The sequence below is a fragment of the Oncorhynchus kisutch genome, linkage group LG24 (genome assembly GCF_002021735.2).
Source record: "Oncorhynchus kisutch isolate 150728-3 linkage group LG24, Okis_V2, whole genome shotgun sequence".
Lineage (NCBI taxonomy): Eukaryota > Metazoa > Chordata > Actinopteri > Salmoniformes > Salmonidae > Oncorhynchus > Oncorhynchus kisutch.
Window position 1 is genome coordinate 43,960,650 of NC_034197.2, and position 24,163 is coordinate 43,984,812.

The 24,163-nt window shown below is 39.5% G+C and overlaps 1 protein-coding gene across 1 annotated transcript in view; it reads left to right on the forward strand.

The window, feature by feature from the left end:
- LOC109884267 (plexin-B3-like) overlaps nt 1-24,163 on the forward strand; it is a 203,929-nt gene that overhangs the window by 75,830 nt on the left and 103,936 nt on the right. The window contains 2 exon segments of the mRNA XM_031803673.1: nt 1,118-1,390; nt 3,925-4,839. Coding sequence (XP_031659533.1) covers nt 1,133-1,390; nt 3,925-4,839 — 1,173 coding nt within the window. The 5' untranslated portion in view covers nt 1,118-1,132.

Sequence of the window (24,163 nt, forward strand, 5' to 3'; positions counted from 1 at the left end):
CCTACAGGAGGGTCTCTCTCCAGGAACAGGGTTGGAGTTAAAACCTACAGGAGGGTCTCTCTCCAGGAACAGGGTTGGAGTTAAAACCTACAGGAGGGTCTCTCTCCAGGAACAGGGTTGGAGTTAAAACCTACAGGAGGGTCTCTCTCCAGGAACAGGGTTGGAGTTAAAACCTACAGGAGGGTCTCTCTCCAGGAACAGGGTTGGAGTTAAAACCTACAGGAAGCTCTCTCTCCAGGAACAGAGTTGGGCTAAAACCTAGTTAGGATATAGTAGGTAAGAGTCTGAGGTGAATCTCCTCTTACTGTTGTTTGTCATCTCCTTCCTCTCCTCCTTCTTCCTCTCCTCCTTCCTTCTTCCTTTCCTCCTCCTCCTCCCCCTCCTTCTTCCTCTTCCTCCTTCTTCCTCTTCCTCCTTCTTCCTCTTCCTCCTTCTTCCTTTCCTCCTCCTCCTCCCCCTCCTTCTTCCTCCCCCTCCTTCTTCCTCTTCCTCCTTCTTCCACTCTTCCTCCTTCTTCCTCTCTTCCTCCTTCTTCCTCTCCTCCTCCTTCTTCCTCTCCTCCTTCTTCTTCCCCTCCTCCTCCTTCTTCCTCTCCTCCTCCTTCTTCCTCTCCTCCTCCTCCTTCCTCTCCTTCTTCCTCTCCTCCTCCTCCTTCCTCTCCTCCTCCTCCTTCCTCTCCTCCTCCTTCTTCCTCTCCTCCTCCTTCCACTCTTCCTCCTCCTTCCTCTCCTCCTCCTCCTTCCTCTCCTCCTCCTTCTTCCTCTCCTCCTCCTTCTTCCTCTCCTCCTCCTTCTTCCTCTCCTCCTCCTTCTTCCTCTCCTCCTCCTTCTTCCTCTCCTCCTCCTCCTTCCTCTCCTCCTCCTCCTTCCTCTCCTCCTCCTCCTTCCTCTCCTCCTCCTCCTTCCTCTCCTCCTCCTCCTTCCTCTCCTCCTCCTCCTTCCTCTCCTTCTTCCTCTCCTCCTCCTCCTTCCTCTCCTCCTCCTCCTTCCTCTCCTCCTCCTTCTTCCTCTCCTCCTCCTTTCTCTTCCTCTCCTCCTCCTTTCTCTTCCTCTTCCTCTCCTTTCTCTTCCTCTCCTTCTTCCTTTCCTTCTTCTTCCTCTCCTCCTCTCTTCTCCAGCAGGTAATTGGTGCCATGCCAGCTGCTTCTCCCCCTCTGTTCCCCCTTGCCACCTGGTGGTGGTGTATGGTACTGTTGCTGCCCCCACAGCCCCAGGCCCTGACCCAGCTCCAGCCGGACCCTAACCCAGAGAAGGCTTCTCACGCTGGGCAGGCCTTCCCTCACCTCTCCCTGGATGGATCTCCCCTCAGCCACCTCCTCCAGGACTCCAGGTCTGGTCATCTGTACGTGGGAGCGGTCAACCATCTCTACCACCTGTCCCCTGACCTCCAGGTAATAATGTTTGTAAATCACTTGTCCATAGCTCTCTATTGGGCGGATTCCCAGACACAGATTAGCTGAGTTCTGGAACAAAATGCCTTTTCGATGGAGATTCTCCCTGAGCTTTCTTTTTAGACCAGGACTAGTCTTAATCGTTGTCCGAGAAACCGCTCCCACTATATATGTTGTCTGTTTCTTTATGTCCCAAAATTGCCCCCTATCCCCTACATAGTGTTCCCTATCCCCTATACAATGTCCCCTACATAGTGTTCCCTATCCCCTACATAGTGTCCCCTACATAGTGTTCCCTATCCCCTACATAGTGTCCCCTACATAGTGTTCCCTATCCCCTACATAGTGTCCCCTACATAGTGTTCCCTATCCCCTACATAGTGTCCACTACATAGTGTTCCCTATCCCCTACATAGTGTCCCCTACATAGTGTTCCCTATCCCCTACATAGTGTCCCCTACATAGTGTTCCCTATCCCCTATACAGTGTCCCCTACATAGTGTTCCCTATCCCCTACATAGTGTTCCCTATCCCCTACATAGTGTCCCCTACATAGTGTTCCCTATCCCCTACATTATGTGCCCTACATAGTGTTCCCTATCCCCTACATAGTGTCCCCTACATAGTGTTCCCTATCCCCTATACAGTATCCCCTATATAGTGTCCCCTACATAGTGTTCCCTATCCCCTATATAGTGTCCCCTATCCCTTATATAGTTTCCCCTATATAGTGTTCCCTATCCCCTATATAGTGTTCCCTATCCCTTATATAGTGTCCCCTATATAGTGTTCCCTATCCCTTATATAGTGTCCCCTATATAGTGTTCCCTATCCCCTACATAGTGTCCCCTATATAGTGTTCCCTATCCCCTACATGGTGTCCCCTACATAGTGTTCCCTATCCCCTATACAGTATCCCCTATATAGTGTCCCCTACATAGTGTTCCCTATCCCCTATATAGTGTCCCCTATCCCTTATATAGTGTCCCCTATATAGTGTTCCCTATCCCTTATATAGTGTCCCCTATATAGTGTTCCCTATCCCTTATATAGTTTCCCCTATATAGTGTTCCCTATCCCTTATATAGTTTCCCCTATATAGTGTTCCCTATCCCTTATATAGTTTCCCCTATATAGTGTTCCCTATCCCTTATATAGTGTCCCCTATATAGTGTTCCCTATCCCTTATATAGTGTCCCCTATATAGTGTCCCCTATATAGTGTTCCCTATCCCTTATATAGTGTCCCCTATATAGTGTTCCCTATCCCTTATATGGTGTCCCCTATAGTGTTCCCTATCCCTTATATAGTGTCCCCTATATAGTGTTCCCTATCCCTTATATAGTTTCCCCTATATAGTGTTCCCTATCCCTTATATAGTTTCCCCTATATAGTGTTCCCTATCCCTTATATAGTTTCTCCTATATAGTGTTCCCTATCCCTTATATAGTGTTCCCTATCCCCTATATAGTGTTCCCTATCCCCTATATAGTGTGCCCTATCCCCTATATAGTGTGCCCTATCCCCTATATAGTGTTCCCTATCCCCTATATAGTGTGCCCTATCCCCTATATAGTGTGCCCTATCCCCTATATAGTGTCCCCTATATATTGTTCCCTATCCCCTATATAGTGTTCCCTATCCCCTATAGTGTTCCCTGTCCCCTATATAGTGTTCCCTATCCCTTACATAGTGTTCCCTATCCCCTATATAGTGTTCCCTATCCCTTATATAGTGTCCCCTACATAGTGTCCCCTATATAGTGTTCCCTATCCCCTATATAGTGTTCCCTATCCCCTATATAGTGTTCCCTATCCCTTACATAGTGTTCCCTATATAGTGTTCCCTATCCCTTATATAGTGTCCCCTACATAGTGTCCCCTATATAGTGTGCCCTATCCCCTATATAGTGTCCCCTATATATTGTTCCCTATCCCCTATATAGTGTTCCCTATCACTCATATGTCCCCTATATAGTGTTCCCTATCCCTTATATAGTGTCCCCTACATAGTGTCCCCTATATAGTGTTCCCTATCCCCTATATAGTGTTCCCTATCCCTTACATAGTGTTCCCTAAATAGTGTTCCCTATCCCTTATATAGTGTCCCCTTTATAGTGTTCCCTATATAGTGTTCCCTATCCCCTATATAGTGTCCCCTATATAGTGTTCCCTATCCCTTATATAGTGTCCCCTATAGTGTTCCCTCTCCCTTATATAGTGTTCCCTATCCCCTATATAGTGTTCCATATATAGTGTTCCCTATCCCCTATATAGTGTTCCCTATATAGTGTTCCCTATCCCCTATATAGTGTTCCCTATATAGTGTTCCCTATCCCCTATAGTGTTCCCTCTCCCTTATATAGTGTCCCCTATATAGTGTCCCCTATATAGTGTCCCCTATATAGTGTCCCCTATATAGCGTTCCCTATGTGCCCTGGTCAAAAGTAGTGCACTTTAAAGGGAATAGGAGCCATTTGGAACACAGTATTTTATAGTCTTCTATTCTCTAATGTTACCTTAAACTTATCCTAGGTGCTCTCCTCCAGTCAGACTGGCCCCAAACTGGACAGTGCCGAGTGCTTGCCCCCCATCGTCCCCAAGGACTGCAGTACCGCACACCTGACCCCCAACGCTAATAAGATCCTTCTGCTAGAGGAGGGTCTGGCTTCAGCTGGGTCAGAGGTCGGGGCGAGGCGTCTGATCGTGTGTGGAACCCTGTTCCAGGGTATCTGTGAGAAGAGGAGTCTGGATAATGTGTCCGAGGTACTGTACCAATCCTCCAACCCGGTGGACACGCAGTACGTCGCCGCCAACGACCCCCGCGTCTCCACCGTGGGTGTGGTCTTGAACCAAACGGGTGTGGGGCTTATGCTGGTGGGGCGTGGCTACACCAGTAAAGGCCCCAGCGACATCCCACCAATCACAACTCGCCGTTTGGCCCCCAGCTCCTCCCCCGCCCGCCAGGCCTTCTCTCAAGACGAGGAACTAGGGAAGCTGGTTGTCGGGAGCTACTCTGAGTACAACAACTACTTCATCTCCGCGCATCATCATGGCGACCATGTTTACTTCCTGTTCTCGCGGAGGGATATGTGGAACCGGAAGGAGTACCGGACCTACGTTTCTCGTCTCTGCGCCGGAGACCGGAGCTTCTACTCCTACGTGGAGGTTCCGTTAGAATGTTCCGGGGGTTATAACCTCGCCCAGGGGGCTACCCTCGCCAAACACCAGGGGCGACCTGCGCTGTTCGTTGCCATGGCGGCGGGGCAGGCGTCGACGCCCACGGCGACGGATCGCTCGGCGCTGTGCGTTTATGGGATGTCAGAGCTGGATGCGTCGCTGCAGAGGGCCCAGGAGCTGTGTTATACAGAGGGCGGAAGAGGAAGGACGGGACAGGAGGAGGCATACATAGAGTATGAGGTGTCGTCCAAGTGTCTACGCCTGCCCAAGGTAACTAGACACACACACACACAGCAGCAGCTCAGTGTGTAGGCCGAGTGTTTAAGCCTACGCAAGGTCAATGACGACCAGCCAACAGCGCTGTAGAGATGACAATGATGTGTTAGACGTTTCTGATTTGTAATGAACCTGAGGGCTACGTGATATACTGAATCAAGTGCTCTCAGGGTAGTGCCTGCATATATATAACATCACTACAATCTAAAACCGACAGTAATGTACATCGTACCAGCTCCTTCCTGGCCTCCAGAGAAAAACAAGCCTTATGCCGGTAATAAAAACCTATTCTCAGTTTGAGCTTCCTCATCAAGCTCTCTACATGCACAGTGAAACTCAGCTTGTCATCAACCCACACACCCAAATATTTGTACTTTTTAACTTGCTCTATAGTATGTCTAGCCAATGTAGCAATGACATGATTAGTAACATGCCTGGCATTTGACAATACCATGCATTTTGTTTTACCCAAATATAGAACCAGCTTTAAATCATACAGATGTTGTATGATGTTAAATGCTCTTTGGGCATGAATACATCTTACTCAATCCTGCATCTGGAGTTTCCCTGACCCAAATCCTGTCCCTGTTTGTTTTACTGATCTCTGGACACGCCCGAAGGTTAGCAATGCTAACAAGTACATGTAAAATTGCATAGAGAATACTAAATGCTAACAAGCGCATTGCGAACGTTTTTGTACAGTTTCTGACCTAAACTATATACAAGTAACTAAACAAAATATGCTAATCACGGTTTGATGTACGAAAAAAACAAATATTAGCCAGCAAGGCTCGTGATCCAGGAGGAGATTCTCTGCTGTAACCAAGCAAATGCTTGATTTTGGAAGAAGCTAACCACTTAGCTAGGTAGCTAACTGCAGAGAATCTATCACCCGTTAGACAGTTATAGTTATAAGATATCTAGCTGGCAAACATTTAGTTGTGAATTCTATACTACAATTTGATCATCTGGTGCATGCTACACGAGTGACTCACAAGGCTCTCTGGTCACTGTGTGCTTGTAAACAAATGACATGTGACTGGGGATTACTGTAAACTTATCTTCTAACGTATTGCACAAGTTGACTGCAGGCATTTACTTAAAAAGTAGATACAAATATTCACAACTATATAGACCACTGAAAAAAACATCCTGAGGCTTTTTTCCAAGTATTCTTGGTATACAGTATACCGCCCAAGCCTAGGGTGGAGTTTTGGAGGGGTGGAACTACTAAACTGTAGTAAAAAGTTGAAAGTAATCACTCATCTGACCATCTGCATAATACTATCAACTGACCATCTGCATAACGCTATCAACTGACCATCTGCATAACACTATCAACTGACGCGATCAATCAACTGACCATCTGCATAACGCTATCAACTGACCATCTGCATAACGCTGTCAACTGACACGATCAATCAACGGACCATCTGCATAATGCTATCAACTGACGCTATCAATCAACTGACCATCTGCATAATGCTATCACTGACCATCTGCATAACACTATCAACTGACACAATCAATCAACTGACCATCTGCATAACACTATCAACTGACCATCTGCATAATGCTATCAACTGACCATCTGCATAATGCTATCAACTGACACGATCAATCAACTGATCAACTGACGATCAATCAACTGACCATCTGCATAACACTATCAACTGACCATCTGCATAATGCTATCAACTGACCATCTGCATAATGCTATCAACTGACACGATCAATCAACTGACCATCTGCATAACACTATCAACTGACCATCTGCATAATGCTATCAACTGACACGATCAATCAACTGACAATCTGCATAACACTATCAACTGACCATCTGCATAATGCAATCAAATGACACGATCAATCAACTGACCATCTGCATAACACTATCAACTGACCATCTGCATAATGCTATCAACTGACCATCTGCATAATGCTATCAACTGACACGATCAATCAACTGACCATCTGCATAACACTATCAACTGACCATCTGCATAATGCTATCAACTGACACGATCAATCAACTGACCATCTGCATAACGCTATCAACTGACCATCTGCATAACGCTGTCAACTGACACGATCAATCAACGGACCATCTACATAATGCTATCAACTGACGCGATCAATCAACTGACCATCTGCATGACGCTATCAACTGACCATCTGCATAATGCTATCAACTGACCATCTGCATAACACTATCAACTGACACAATCAATCAACTGACCATCTGCATAACACTATCAACTGACCATCTGCATAATGCTATCAACTGACCATCTGCATAATGCTATCAACTGACACGATCAATCAACTGATCAACTGACGATCAATCAACTGACCATCTGCATAACACTATCAACTGACCATCTGCATAACACTATCAACTGACCATCTGCATAATGCTATCAACTGACCATCTGCATAATGCTATCAACTGACACGATCAATCAACTGACCATCTGCATAACACTATCAACTGACCATCTGCATAATGCTATCAACTGACACGATCAATCAACTGACAATCTGCATAACACTATCAACTGACCATCTGCATAATGCAATCAAATGACACGATCAATCAACTGACCATCTGCATAACACTATCAACTGACCATCTGCATAATGCTATCAACTGACCATCTGCATAATGCTATCAACTGACACGATCAATCAACTGACCATCTGCATAACACTATCAACTGACCATCTGCATAACACTATCAACTGACCATCTGCATAACACTATCAACTGACCATCTGCATAATGCTATCAACTGACCATCTGCATAATGCTATCAACTGACACGATCAATCAACGGACCATCTGCATAATGCTATCAACTGACGCGATCAATCAACTGACCATCTGCATGACGCTATCAACTGACCATCTGCATAATGCTATCAACTGACCATCTGCATAACACTATCAACTGACACAATCAATCAACTGACCATCTGCATAACACTATCAACTGACCATCTGCATAATGCTATCAACTGACCATCTGCATAATGCTATCAACTGACACGATCAATCAACTGATCAACTGACGATCAATCAACTGACCATCTGCATAACACTATCAACTGACCATCTGCATAACACTATCAACTGACCATCTGCATAATGCTATCAACTGACCATCTGCATAATGCTATCAACTGACACGATCAATCAACTGACCATCTGCATAACACTATCAACTGACCATCTGCATAATGCTATCAACTGACACGATCAATCAACTGACAATCTGCATAACACTATCAACTGACCATCTGCATAATGCAATCAAATGACACGATCAATCAACTGACCATCTGCATAACACTATCAACTGACCATCTGCATAATGCTATCAACTGACCATCTGCATAATGCTATCAACTGACACGATCAATCAACTGACAATCTGCATAACACTATAAACTGACCATCTGCATAATGCTATCAAATGACACGATCAATCAACTGACCATCTGCATAACACTATCAACTGACCATCTGCATAATGCTATCAACTGACACGATCAATCAACTGACAATCTGCATAACACTATCAACTGACCATCTGCATAACACTATCAACTGACACGATCAATCAACTGACCATCTGCATAACACTATCAACTGACCATCTGCATAACCTTTGTTAACCTTTATTTGGACATGCTGAGCACATCACTATACACTATACACATCACTGTACACATCACTATACACATCACTATACACATCACTATACACATCACTATACACATCACTATACACTGTACACATCGCTATACACATCACTATACACATTACTGTACACATCACTATACACATCACTGTACACATCATTATACACATCACTATACACTGTACACATCGCTGTACACATCACTATACACATCACTATACTCTATACACCTCACTATACACATCACTATACACATCACTATACACATCACCATACACATCACTATACACATCACTATACACTATACACATCACTATGCACATCACTATACACATCACTGTACACTATACACATCACTATACACTATACGCATCACTATACGCATCACTATACACATCACTATACACTATACACATCACTATGCACATCACTATACACTATACACCTCACTATACACCTCACTATACACATCACTATACACATCACTATACACCTCACTATACACATCACTATACACATCACTATACACATCACTATACACTATACACATCACTATGCACATCACTATACACATCACTGTACACTATACACATCACTATACACTATACACATCACTATACACTATACACATCACTATACACATCACTATACGCATCACTATACGCATCACTATACGCATCACTATACACATCACTATACACATCACTATACACATCACTATACACTATACACATCGCTATACACATCACTATACACATCACTGTACACATCACTGTACACATCACTGTACACATCACTATACACTATACACATCACTATACACATCACTATACACATCACTATACACATCACTATACACATCACTATACACATCACTATGCACAGCACTATACACATCACTATACACATCACTATACACATCACTATACACTATACACATCACTATGCACATCACTATACACATCACTGTACACTATACACATCACTATACACTATACACATCACTATACACTATACACATCACTATACGCATCACTATACGCATCACTATACACATCACTATACACATCACTATACACATCACTATACACATCACTATACACTGTACACATCGCTATACACATCACTATACACATTACTGTACACATCACTGTACACATCACTGTACACATCACTATACACATCACTGTACACATCATTATACACATCACTATACACTGTACACATCTCTGTACACATCACTATACACTATACACATCACTATACACATCACTATACACATCACTATACACATCACTACACACATCACTATACACATCACTATACACATCACTATACACATCACTATACACATCACTATGCACATCACTATACACATCACTGTACACTATACACATCACTATACACTATACACACCACTATACACTATACACATCACTATACACATCACTATACGCATCACTATACGCATCACTATACACATCACTATACACATCACTATACACATCACTATACACATCACTACACACATCACTGTACACATCACTATACACTATACACATCACTATACACATCACTATACACATCACTATACACATCACTATACACATCACTATACACATCACTGTACACATCACTATGCACATCACTATACACAATACACATCACTATACACATCACTATACACATCACTGTCACATCACTATGCACATCACTATACACTATACACATCACTATACACATCACTATACACATCACTATACACATCACTGTACACATCACTATACACCTCACTATACACATCACTATACACATCACTATACACTATACACATCACTATACACATCACTATACACATCACTATACACATCACTATACACATCACTATGCACATCACTATACACAGCACTATACACATCACTATACACATCACTATACACATCACTATACACCTCTATACACATCACTATACACCTCTATACACCTCACTATACACCTCACTATACACCTCACTATACACATCACTATACACATCACTATACACATCACTATACACTATACACATCACTATGCACATCACTATACACATCACTGTACACTATACACATCACTATACACTATACGCATCACTATACGCATCACTATACACATCACTATACACTATACACATCACTATGCACATCACTATACACTATACACCTCACTATACACATCACTATACACATCACTATACACATCACTATACACTATACACATCACTATACACATCACTATACACATCACGATACACTATACACATCACTATGTACGTCACTATACACATCACTATACACATCACTATACACATCACTATACACATCACTATACACATCACTATACACATCAATATGCACATCACTATACACTATACACATCACTATACACATCACTATGCACATCACTATACACATCACTATACACTATACACATCACTATGCACATCACTATACACATCACTATACACATCACTATACACTATACACATCACTATACACAACTATACACATCACTATACACATCACTATACACATCACTATGCACATCACTATACACATCACTATACACATCACTATACACATCACTATACACATCACTATACACATCACTATGCACATCACTATGCACATTACTATGCACATCACTATACACATCACTATGCACATCACTATGCATATCACTATACACATCACTATACACATCACTATACACTATGCACATCACTATACACATCACTATACACTATGCACATCACTATACACATCACTATACACTATACACATCACTATACACTATACACATCACTATGCACATCACTATACACATCACTATACACATCACTATGCACATCACTATACACTATACACATCACTATACACATCACTATACACATCACTATGCACATCACTATACACTATACACATCACTATGCACATCACTATGCACATCACTATACACATCACTATACACATCACTATGCACATCACTATGCACATCACTATACACTATACACATCACTATGCACATCACTATGCACATCACTATACACTTCACTATACACTTCACTATACACTTCACTATACACTTCACTATGCACTATACACATCACTATACACATCACTATACACATCACTAGACACTATACACATCACTATACACATCACCACACACATCACTATACACATCACTATACACTATACACATCACTATACACATCACTATACACATCACTATGCACTATACACATCACTATGCACATCACTATGCACATCACTATGCACATCACTATACACATCACTATACACATCACTATGCACATCACTATGCACATCACTATACACTACACTATACACATCACTATGCACATCACTATGCACATCACTATACACATCACTATGCACATCACTATGCACATCACTATACACATCACTATACACATCACTATGCACATCACTATACACATCACTATACACATCACTATACACTACACACATCACTATACACTACACACATCACTATACACATCACTATACACATCACTATACACATCACTATACACTACACATCACTATATGTAACAGTACTCGTCTGGCGTTGTGTACAATCAGTCATCGACACGGAACTCCAACATGTAGCACCAGTCATGTAGCTTTATTCTGATAAGAACGACACAAAATTACACGTCATGCATAACATATCTGCATAACGCTGTCAACTGACACGATCAATCAACGGACCATCTGCATAATGCTATCAACTGACGCGATCAATCAACTGACCATCTGCATGACGCTATCAACTGACCATCTGCATAATGCTATCAACTGACCATCTGCATAACACTATCAACTGACACAATCAATCAACTGACCATCTGCATAACACTATCAACTGACCATCTGCATAATGCTATCAACTGACCATCTGCATAATGCTATCAACTGACACGATCAATCAACTGATCAACTGACGATCAATCAACTGACCATCTGCATAACACTATCAACTGACCATCTGCATAACACTATCAACTGACCATCTGCATAATGCTATCAACTGACCATCTGCATAATGCTATCAACTGACACGATCAATCAACTGACCATCTGCATAACACTATCAACTGACCATCTGCATAATGCTATCAACTGACACGATCAATCAACTGACAATCTGCATAACACTATCAACTGACCATCTGCATAATGCAATCAAATGACACGATCAATCAACTGACCATCTGCATAACACTATCAACTGACCATCTGCATAATGCTATCAACTGACCATCTGCATAATGCTATCAACTGACACGATCAATCAACTGACAATCTGCATAACACTATAAACTGACCATCTGCATAATGCTATCAAATGACACGATCAATCAACTGACCATCTGCATAACACTATCAACTGACCATCTGCATAATGCTATCAACTGACACGATCAATCAACTGACAATCTGCATAACACTATCAACTGACCATCTGCATAACACTATCAACTGACACGATCAATCAACTGACCATCTGCATAACACTATCAACTGACACGATCAATCAACTGACCATCTGCATAACACTATCAACTGACCATCTGCATAACCTTTGTTAACCTTTATTTGGACATGCTGAGCACATCACTATACACTATACACATCACTGTACACATCACTATACACATCACTATACACATCACTATACACATCACTATACACATCACTATACACTGTACACATCGCTATACACATCACTATACACATTACTGTACACATCACTATACACATCACTGTACACATCATTATACACATCACTATACACTGTACACATCGCTGTACACATCACTATACACATCACTATACTCTATACACCTCACTATACACATCACTATACACATCACTATACACATCACCATACACATCACTATACACATCACTATACACTATACACATCACTATGCACATCACTATACACATCACTGTACACTATACACATCACTATACACTATACGCATCACTATACGCATCACTATACACATCACTATACACTATACACATCACTATGCACATCACTATACACATCACTATACACTATACACCTCACTATACACCTCACTATACACATCACTATACACATCACTATACACCTCACTATACACATCACTATACACATCACTATACACATCACTATACACTATACACATCACTATGCACATCACTATACACATCACTGTACACTATACACATCACTATACACTATACACATCACTATACACTATACACATCACTATACACATCACTATACGCATCACTATACGCATCACTATACGCATCACTATACACATCACTATACACATCACTATACACATCACTATACACTATACACATCGCTATACACATCACTATACACATCACTGTACACATCACTGTACACATCACTGTACACATCACTATACACTATACACATCACTATACACATCACTATACACATCACTATACACATCACTATACACATCACTATACACATCACTATACACATCACTATGCACAGCACTATACACATCACTATACACATCACTATACACATCACTATACACTATACACATCACTATGCACATCACTATACACATCACTGTACACTATACACATCACTATACACTATACACATCACTATACACTATACACATCACTATACGCATCACTATACGCATCACTATACGCATCACTATACGCATCACTATACACATCACTATACACATCACTATACACATCACTATACACTGTACACATCGCTATACACATCACTATACACATTACTGTACACATCACTGTACACATCACTGTACACATCACTATACACATCACTGTACACATCATTATACACATCACTATACACTGTACACATCTCTGTACACATCACTATACACTATACACATCACTATACACATCACTATACACATCACTATACACATCACTACACACATCACTATACACATCACTATACACATCACTATACACATCACTATACACATCACTATGCACATCACTATACACATCACTGTACACTATACACATCACTATACACTATACACACCACTATACACTATACACATCACTATACACATCACTATACGCATCACTATACGCATCACTATACACATCACTATACACATCACTATACACATCACTATACACATCACTACACACATCACTGTACACATCACTATACACTATACACATCACTATACACATCACTATACACATCACTATACACATCACTATACACATCACTATACACATCACTGTACACATCACTATGCACATCACTATACACAATACACATCACTATACACATCACTATACACATCACTGTCACATCACTATGCACATCACTATACACTATACACATCACTATACACATCACTATACACATCACTATACACATCACTGTACACATCACTATACACCTCACTATACACATCACTATACACATCACTATACACTATACACATCACTATACACATCACTATACACATCACTATACACATCACTATACACATCACTATGCACATCACTATACACAGCACTATACACATCACTATACACATCACTATACACATCACTATACACCTCTATACACATCACTATACACCTCTATACACCTCACTATACACCTCACTATACACCTCACTATACACATCACTATACACATCACTATACACATCACTATACACTATACACATCACTATGCACATCACTATACACATCACTGTACACTATACACATCACTATACACTATACGCATCACTATACGCATCACTATACACATCACTATACACTATACACATCACTATGCACATCACTATACACTATACACCTCACTATACACATCACTATACACATCACTATACACATCACTATACACTATACACATCACTATACACATCACTATACACATCACGATACACTATACACATCACTATGTACGTCACTATACACATCACTATACACATCACTATACACATCACTATACACATCACTATACACATCAATATGCACATCACTATACACTATACACATCACTATACACATCACTATGCACATCACTATACACATCACTATACACTATACACATCACTATGCACATCACTATACACATCACTATACACATCACTATACACTATACACATCACTATACCAACTATACACATCACTATACACATCACTATACACATCACTATGCACATCACTATACACATCACTATACACATCACTATACACATCACTATACACATCACTATACACATCACTATGCACATCACTATGCACATTACTATGCACATCACTATACACATCACTATGCACATCACTATGCATATCACTATACACATCACTATACACATCACTATACACTATGCACATCACTATACACATCACTATACACTATGCACATCACTATACACATCACTATACACTATACACATCACTATACACTATACACATCACTATGCACATCACTATACACATCACTATACACATCACTATGCACATCACTATACACTATACACATCACTATACACATCACTATACACATCACTATGCACATCACTATACACTATACACATCACTATGCACATCACTATGCACATCACTATACACATCACTATACACATCACTATGCACATCACTATGCACATCACTATACACTATACACATCACTATGCACATCACTATGCACATCACTATACACTTCACTATACACTTCACTATACACTTCACTATACACTTCACTATGCACTATACACATCACTATACACATCACTATACACATCACTAGACACTATACACATCACTATACACATCACCACACACATCACTATACACATCACTATACACTATACACATCACTATACACATCACTATACACATCACTATGCACTATACACATCACTATGCACATCACTATGCACATCACTATGCACATCACTATACACATCACTATACACATCACTATGCACATCACTATGCACATCACTATACACTACACTATACACATCACTATGCACATCACTATGCACATCACTATACACATCACTATGCACATCACTATGCACATCACTATACACATCACTATACACATCACTATGCACATCACTATACACATCACTATACACATCACTATACACTACACACATCACTATACACTACACACATCACTATACACATCACTATACACATCACTATACACATCACTATACACTACACATCACTATATGTAACAGTACTCGTCTGGCGTTGTGTACAATCAGTCATCGACACGGAACTCCAACATGTAGCACCAGTCATGTAGCTTTATTCTGATAAGAACGACACAAAATTGCACGTCATGCAATGCACGTCTCACCATCCAACTCTGCACTCACGCACTGTACAAAATATATGAAACCCCCCCCACCAGACACTGTAAATTGCTAGCTAGTACTGGCGGGAATTCTCTACAACAAAATGCACAACAAATATTCTCCAAAAACCACTGCATCTTATGTGTGATGTTCGAATAACATTTACAAACAATTTGATATAAATTGTACATTTAAATCATCACTTGAGAGTATAAAAATCACTTTTGATGTACAGTGCTTTGCAACCAACAACTTACCGCTGGTTTGGTGCTTGTTCACTGGGACGATTCTAACTGGAACATCCCCCCTCGTAAGCAAGCTACGCAAACCAGCCAATAAGATGCCATGTTGAGCAGGTGAAGGCAAGACAAACTCAAACCAAAAACCCATTGGCTTAACAATAAAGTGGCAAGGGGAATCACCAATATAACCCTGTTACATATACACATCACTATACACATCACTATACACTATACACATCACTATACACATCACTATACACACCACTATACACTATACACATCACTATACACATCACTATACACTATACACATGACTATACACTGTACACATCACTATACACACCACTATACACTATACACATCACTATACACTATACACATCACTATACACTGTACACATCACTATACACTATACACATCACTATACACATTCACTATACACTATACACATCACTATACACATCACTATACACTATACACATCACTATACACATCACTATACACATCACTATACACTATACACATCACTATACACATCACTATACACTATACACATCACTATACACAATCACTATACACATCACTATACACATCACTATACACATCACTTTGGGGCGACAGTGTAGCCTAGTGGTTAGAGTGTAGAGGCGACAGGGTAGCCTAGTGGTTAGAGTGTAGAGGCGACAGGGTAGCCTAGTGGTTAGAGTGTAGAGGCGACAGGTAGCCTAGTGGTTAGACTGTATAGAATCCCCTGAGCTGACAGGGTAAAAATCTGTCGTTCTGGCCCCTGAACAAGGCAGTTTAAACCCACTGTTCTCTGGTAGACCGTCGTTGTGAATAAGAATTTGTTCTTTAACTGACTTGCCTAGTTAAATAAAGGTAAAAACGAAATGTAAATGAAAACCATACACATCCATATACAGCACCTTCAGAAAGTATTGGCTTATTCCACATGTTGTGTTGCAGCCTGACTACACGATGGATGAAATATATTTTTCTCTCCCCCATCTACACACACTACACCATAATGACAAGTGAAAATATATTTTTCTCTCCCCCATCTACACACACTACACCATAATGACAAAGTGAAAATATATTTTTCTCTCCCCCATCTACACACACTACACCATAATGACAAAGTGAAAATATATTTTTCTCTCCCCCATCTACACACACTACACCATAATGTCAAAGTGAAAATATATTTTTCTCTCCCCCATCTACACACACTACACCATAATGTCAAAGTGAAAATATATTTCTCTCCCCCATCTACACACACTACACCATAATGTCAAAGTGAAAATATATTTTTCTCTCCCCCATCGAGCTGACAAGGTACAAAATCTGTCGTTCTGCCCTTGAACAAGGCAGTTAACCCACTGTTCCCAGGCCATCATTGAAAATAAGAATTTGTTCTTAACTGACTTGCCTGGTAAAATAAAAATAAACACACACTACACCATAATCACAAAGTGAAAATATATATATTTTTAAGTTTAGCAAATATATTGAAAATGAAATACATATATTCACACTCCTGAGTCAATACAGAATCACCTTTGACAGAATCACCTTTGACAGAATCACCTTTGGCAGCTGTGAGTCTTTCTGAGTAAATCTCTAAGAGCTTTACACGCCTGGATTGAACAAGATTTGTACATTATTCTTTCAAACATTTTTCAAGCTCTGTCACATCGGTTGTTGATCGTCGCTAGACACCCATTTTCAAGTTGTCCGATTTTCAAGCTGATTTAAATCAAAACTGTAACTAGGCTTCTCATGAACATTCAATGTTGTCTTGGTAAGCAACACCAGTGTATATTTGTTTTAGGTTATTGTCCTGCTGAAAGGTGAATTCATCTCCCAGTCAAATGGCTTCCCAGACTTTTTAGGTATTGTTGGTTAAGGGGCTTGTAAGTAATCATTTCACTGTAAGGTGTTTGGAGCATTTGACAAATAACATTTGATTTGAATGTGTTTCCCTCCTCTCAATAACGTCACAAAATAATAAACAATATGACCTGATTATTCTTCAGATCTCCGCAGACCGTTCTTAACATTCATATCTTAGAAATATTGTTTGAAAGTTCTCTCTTTGGGTGTTATAGTTTGTCTCTGTAACAAAGACATTCCTTTCCCAATACTGAGGAGGGAGAGATTCCCCTCCTGCTTTAATTTCCGACCGATTGTTAAGGTGTCAAAACCGGCCCACCCCCTCCTCTCCTTCTGTGGGTAAGAGGGTGAGGTTGTTGTCAGCTATTTACTAAGATGATCTGAGGCCTTTGATCCTCGACCAGGAGAGTCATGACAGAATAGAGTGATGTTGTCTTTCTGATACAGAATACAGCGATGTGTCGTAATGTTGTCTTTCTGATACAGAATACAGCGATGTGTCGTAATGTTGTCTTTCTGATACAGAATACAGTAATGTTGTCTTTCTGATACAGAATACAGTAATGTTGTCTTTCTGATACAGAATACAGTAATGTTGTCTTTCTGATACAGAATACAGTAATGTTGTCTTTCTGATACAGAATACAGTAATGTTGTCTTTCTGATACAGAATACAGTAATGTTGTCTATCTGATACAGAATACAGTGATGTCGTAATGTTGTCTATCTGATACAGAATACAGTAATGTTGTCTTTCTGATACAGAATACAGTAATGTTGTCTTTCTGATACAGAATATAGTGATGTCGTAATGTTGTCTATCTGATACAGAATACAGTAATGTTGTCTTTCTGATATAGAATACAGTCATGTCGTAATGTTGTCTATCTGATACAGAATACAGTAATGTTGTCTTTCTGATACAGAATACAGTGATGTCGTAATGTTGTCTATCTGATACAGAATACAGTAATGTCGTAATGTTGTCTATCTGATACAGAATACAGTAATGTTGTCTTTCTGATACAGAATATAGTGATGTCGTAATGTTGTCTATCTGATACAGAATACAGTAATGTTGTCTTTCTGATATAGAATACAGTCATGTCGTAATGTTGTCTATCTGATACAGAATACAGTAATGTTGTCTTTCTGATACAGAATACAGTGATGTCGTAATGTTGTCTATCTGATACAGAATACAGTAATGTCGTAATGTTGTCTATCTGATACAGAATACAGTAATGTTGTCTTTCTGATACAGAATACAGTAATGTTGTCTTTCTGATACAGAATATAGTGATGTCGTAATGTTGTCTATCTGATACAGAATACAGTAATGTTGTCTTTCTGATATAGAATACAGTCATGTCGTAATGTTGTCTATCTGATACAGAATACAGTAATGTTGTCTTTCTGATACAGAATATAGTGATGTCGTAATGTTGTCTATCTGATACAGAATACAGTAATGTTGTCTTTCTGATACAGAATATAGTGATGTCGTAATGTTGTCTATCTCCTACAGAATACAGTAATGTTGTCTTTCTGATACAGAATATAGTGATGTCGTAATGTTGTCTTTCTGATACAGAATACAGTAATGTCGTAATGTTGTCTATCTGATACAGAATACAGTAATGTTGTCTTTCTGATATAGAATACATTAATGTTGTCTTTCTGATACAGAATACAGTAATGTTGTCTTTCTGATACAGAATAGAGTGATGTTGTCTTTCTGATACAGAATACAGCGATGTGTCGTAATGTTGTCTTTCTGATACAGAATACAGCGATGTGTCGTAATGTTGTCTTTCTGATACAGAATACAGTAATGTTGTCTTTCTGATACAGAATACAGTAATGACCATCTGCATAACACTATCAACTGACACGATCAATCAACTGACCATCTGCATAACACTATCAACTGACACGATCAATCAACTGACCATCTGCATAACACTATCAACTGACCATCTGCATAACCTTTGTTAACCTTTATTTGGACATGCTGAGCACATCACTATACACTATACACATCACTGTACACATCACTATACACATCACTATACACATCACTATACACATCACTATACACATCACTATACACTGTACACATCGCTATACACATCACTATACACATTACTGTACACATCACTATACACATCACTGTACACATCATTATACACATCACTATACACTGTACACATCGCTGTACACATCACTATACACATCACTATACTCTATACACCTCACTATACACATCACTATACACATCACTATACACATCACCATACACATCACTATACACATCACTATACACTATACACATCACTATGCACATCACTATACACATCACTGTACACTATACACATCACTATACACTATACGCATCACTATACGCATCACTATACACATCACTATACACTATACACATCACTATGCACATCACTATACACATCACTATACACTATACACCTCACTATACACCTCACTATACACATCACTATACACATCACTATACACCTCACTATACACATCACTATACACATCACTATACACATCACTATACACTATACACATCACTATGCACATCACTATACACATCACTGTACACTATACACATCACTATACACTATACACATCACTATACACTATACACATCACTATACACATCACTATACACTATACACATCACTGTACACATCACTATACACATCACTATACACATCACTATACACATCACTATACACATCACTATACACTGTACACATCGCTATACACATCACTATACACATTACTGTACACATCACTATACACATCACTGTACACATCATTATACACATCACTATACACTGTACACATCGCTGTACACATCACTATACACATCACTATACTCTATACACCTCACTATACACATCACTATACACATCACTATACACATCACCATACACATCACTATACACATCACTATACACTATACACATCACTATGCACATCACTATACACATCACTGTACACTATACACATCACTATACACTATAACGCATCACTATACGCATCACTATACACATCACTATACACTATACACATCACTATGCACATCACTATACACATCACTATACACTATACACCTCACTATACACCTCACTATACACATCACTATACACATCACTATACACCTCACTATACACATCACTATACACATCACTATACACATCACTATACACTATACACATCACTATGCACATCACTATACACATCACTGTACACTATACACATCACTATACACTATACACATCACTATACACTATACACATCACTATACACATCACTATACGCATCACTATACGCATCACTATACGCATCACTATACACATCACTATACACATCACTACTACACATCACTATACACTATACACATCGCTATACACATCACTATACACATCACTGTACACATCACTGTACACATCACTGTACACATCACTATACACTATACACATCACTATACACATCACTATACACATCACTATACACATCACTATACACATCACTATACACATCACTATACACATCACTATGCACAGCACTATACACATCACTATACACATCACTATACACATCACTATACACTATACACATCACTATGCACATCACTATACACATCACTGTACACTATACACATCACTATACACTATACACATCACTATACACTATACACATCACTATACGCATCACTATACGCATCACTATACACATCACTATACACATCACTATACACATCACTATACACATCACTATACACTGTACACATCGCTATACACATCACTATACACATTACTGTACACATCACTGTACACATCACTGTACACATCACTATACACATCACTGTACACATCATTATACACATCACTATACACTGTACACATCTCTGTACACATCACTATACACTATACACATCACTATACACATCACTATACACATCACTATACACATCACTACACACATCACTATACACATCACTATACACATCACTATACACATCACTATACACATCACTATGCACATCACTATACACATCACTGTACACTATACACATCACTATACACTATACACACCACTATACACTATACGCATCACTATACGCATCACTATACGCATCACTATACACATCACTATACACATCACTATACACATCACTATACACATCACTACACACATCACTGTACACATCACTATACACTATACACATCACTATACACATCACTATACACATCACTATACACATCACTATACACATCACTATACACATCACTGTACACATCACTATGCACATCACTATACACAATACACATCACTATACACATCACTATACACATCACTGTCACATCACTATGCACATCACTATACACTATACACATCACTATACACATCACTATACACATCACTATACACATCACTGTACACATCACTATACACATCACTATACACATCACTATACACATCACTATACACTATACACATCACTATACACATCACTATACACATCACTATACACATCACTATACACATCACTATGCACATCACTATACACAGCACTATACACATCACTATACACATCACTATACACATCACTATACACCTCTATACACATCACTATACACCTCTATACACCTCACTATACACCTCACTATACACATCACTATACACATCACTATACACATCACTATACACATCACTATACACTATACACATCACTATGCACATCACTATACACATCACTGTACACTATACACATCACTATACACTATACGCATCACTATACGCATCACTATACACATCACTATACACTATACACATCACTATGCACATCACTATACACTATACACCTCACTATACACATCACTATACACATCACTATACACATCACTATACACTATACACATCACTATACACATCACTATACACATCACTATACACTATACACATCACTATACACATCACTATACACATCACGATACACTATACAC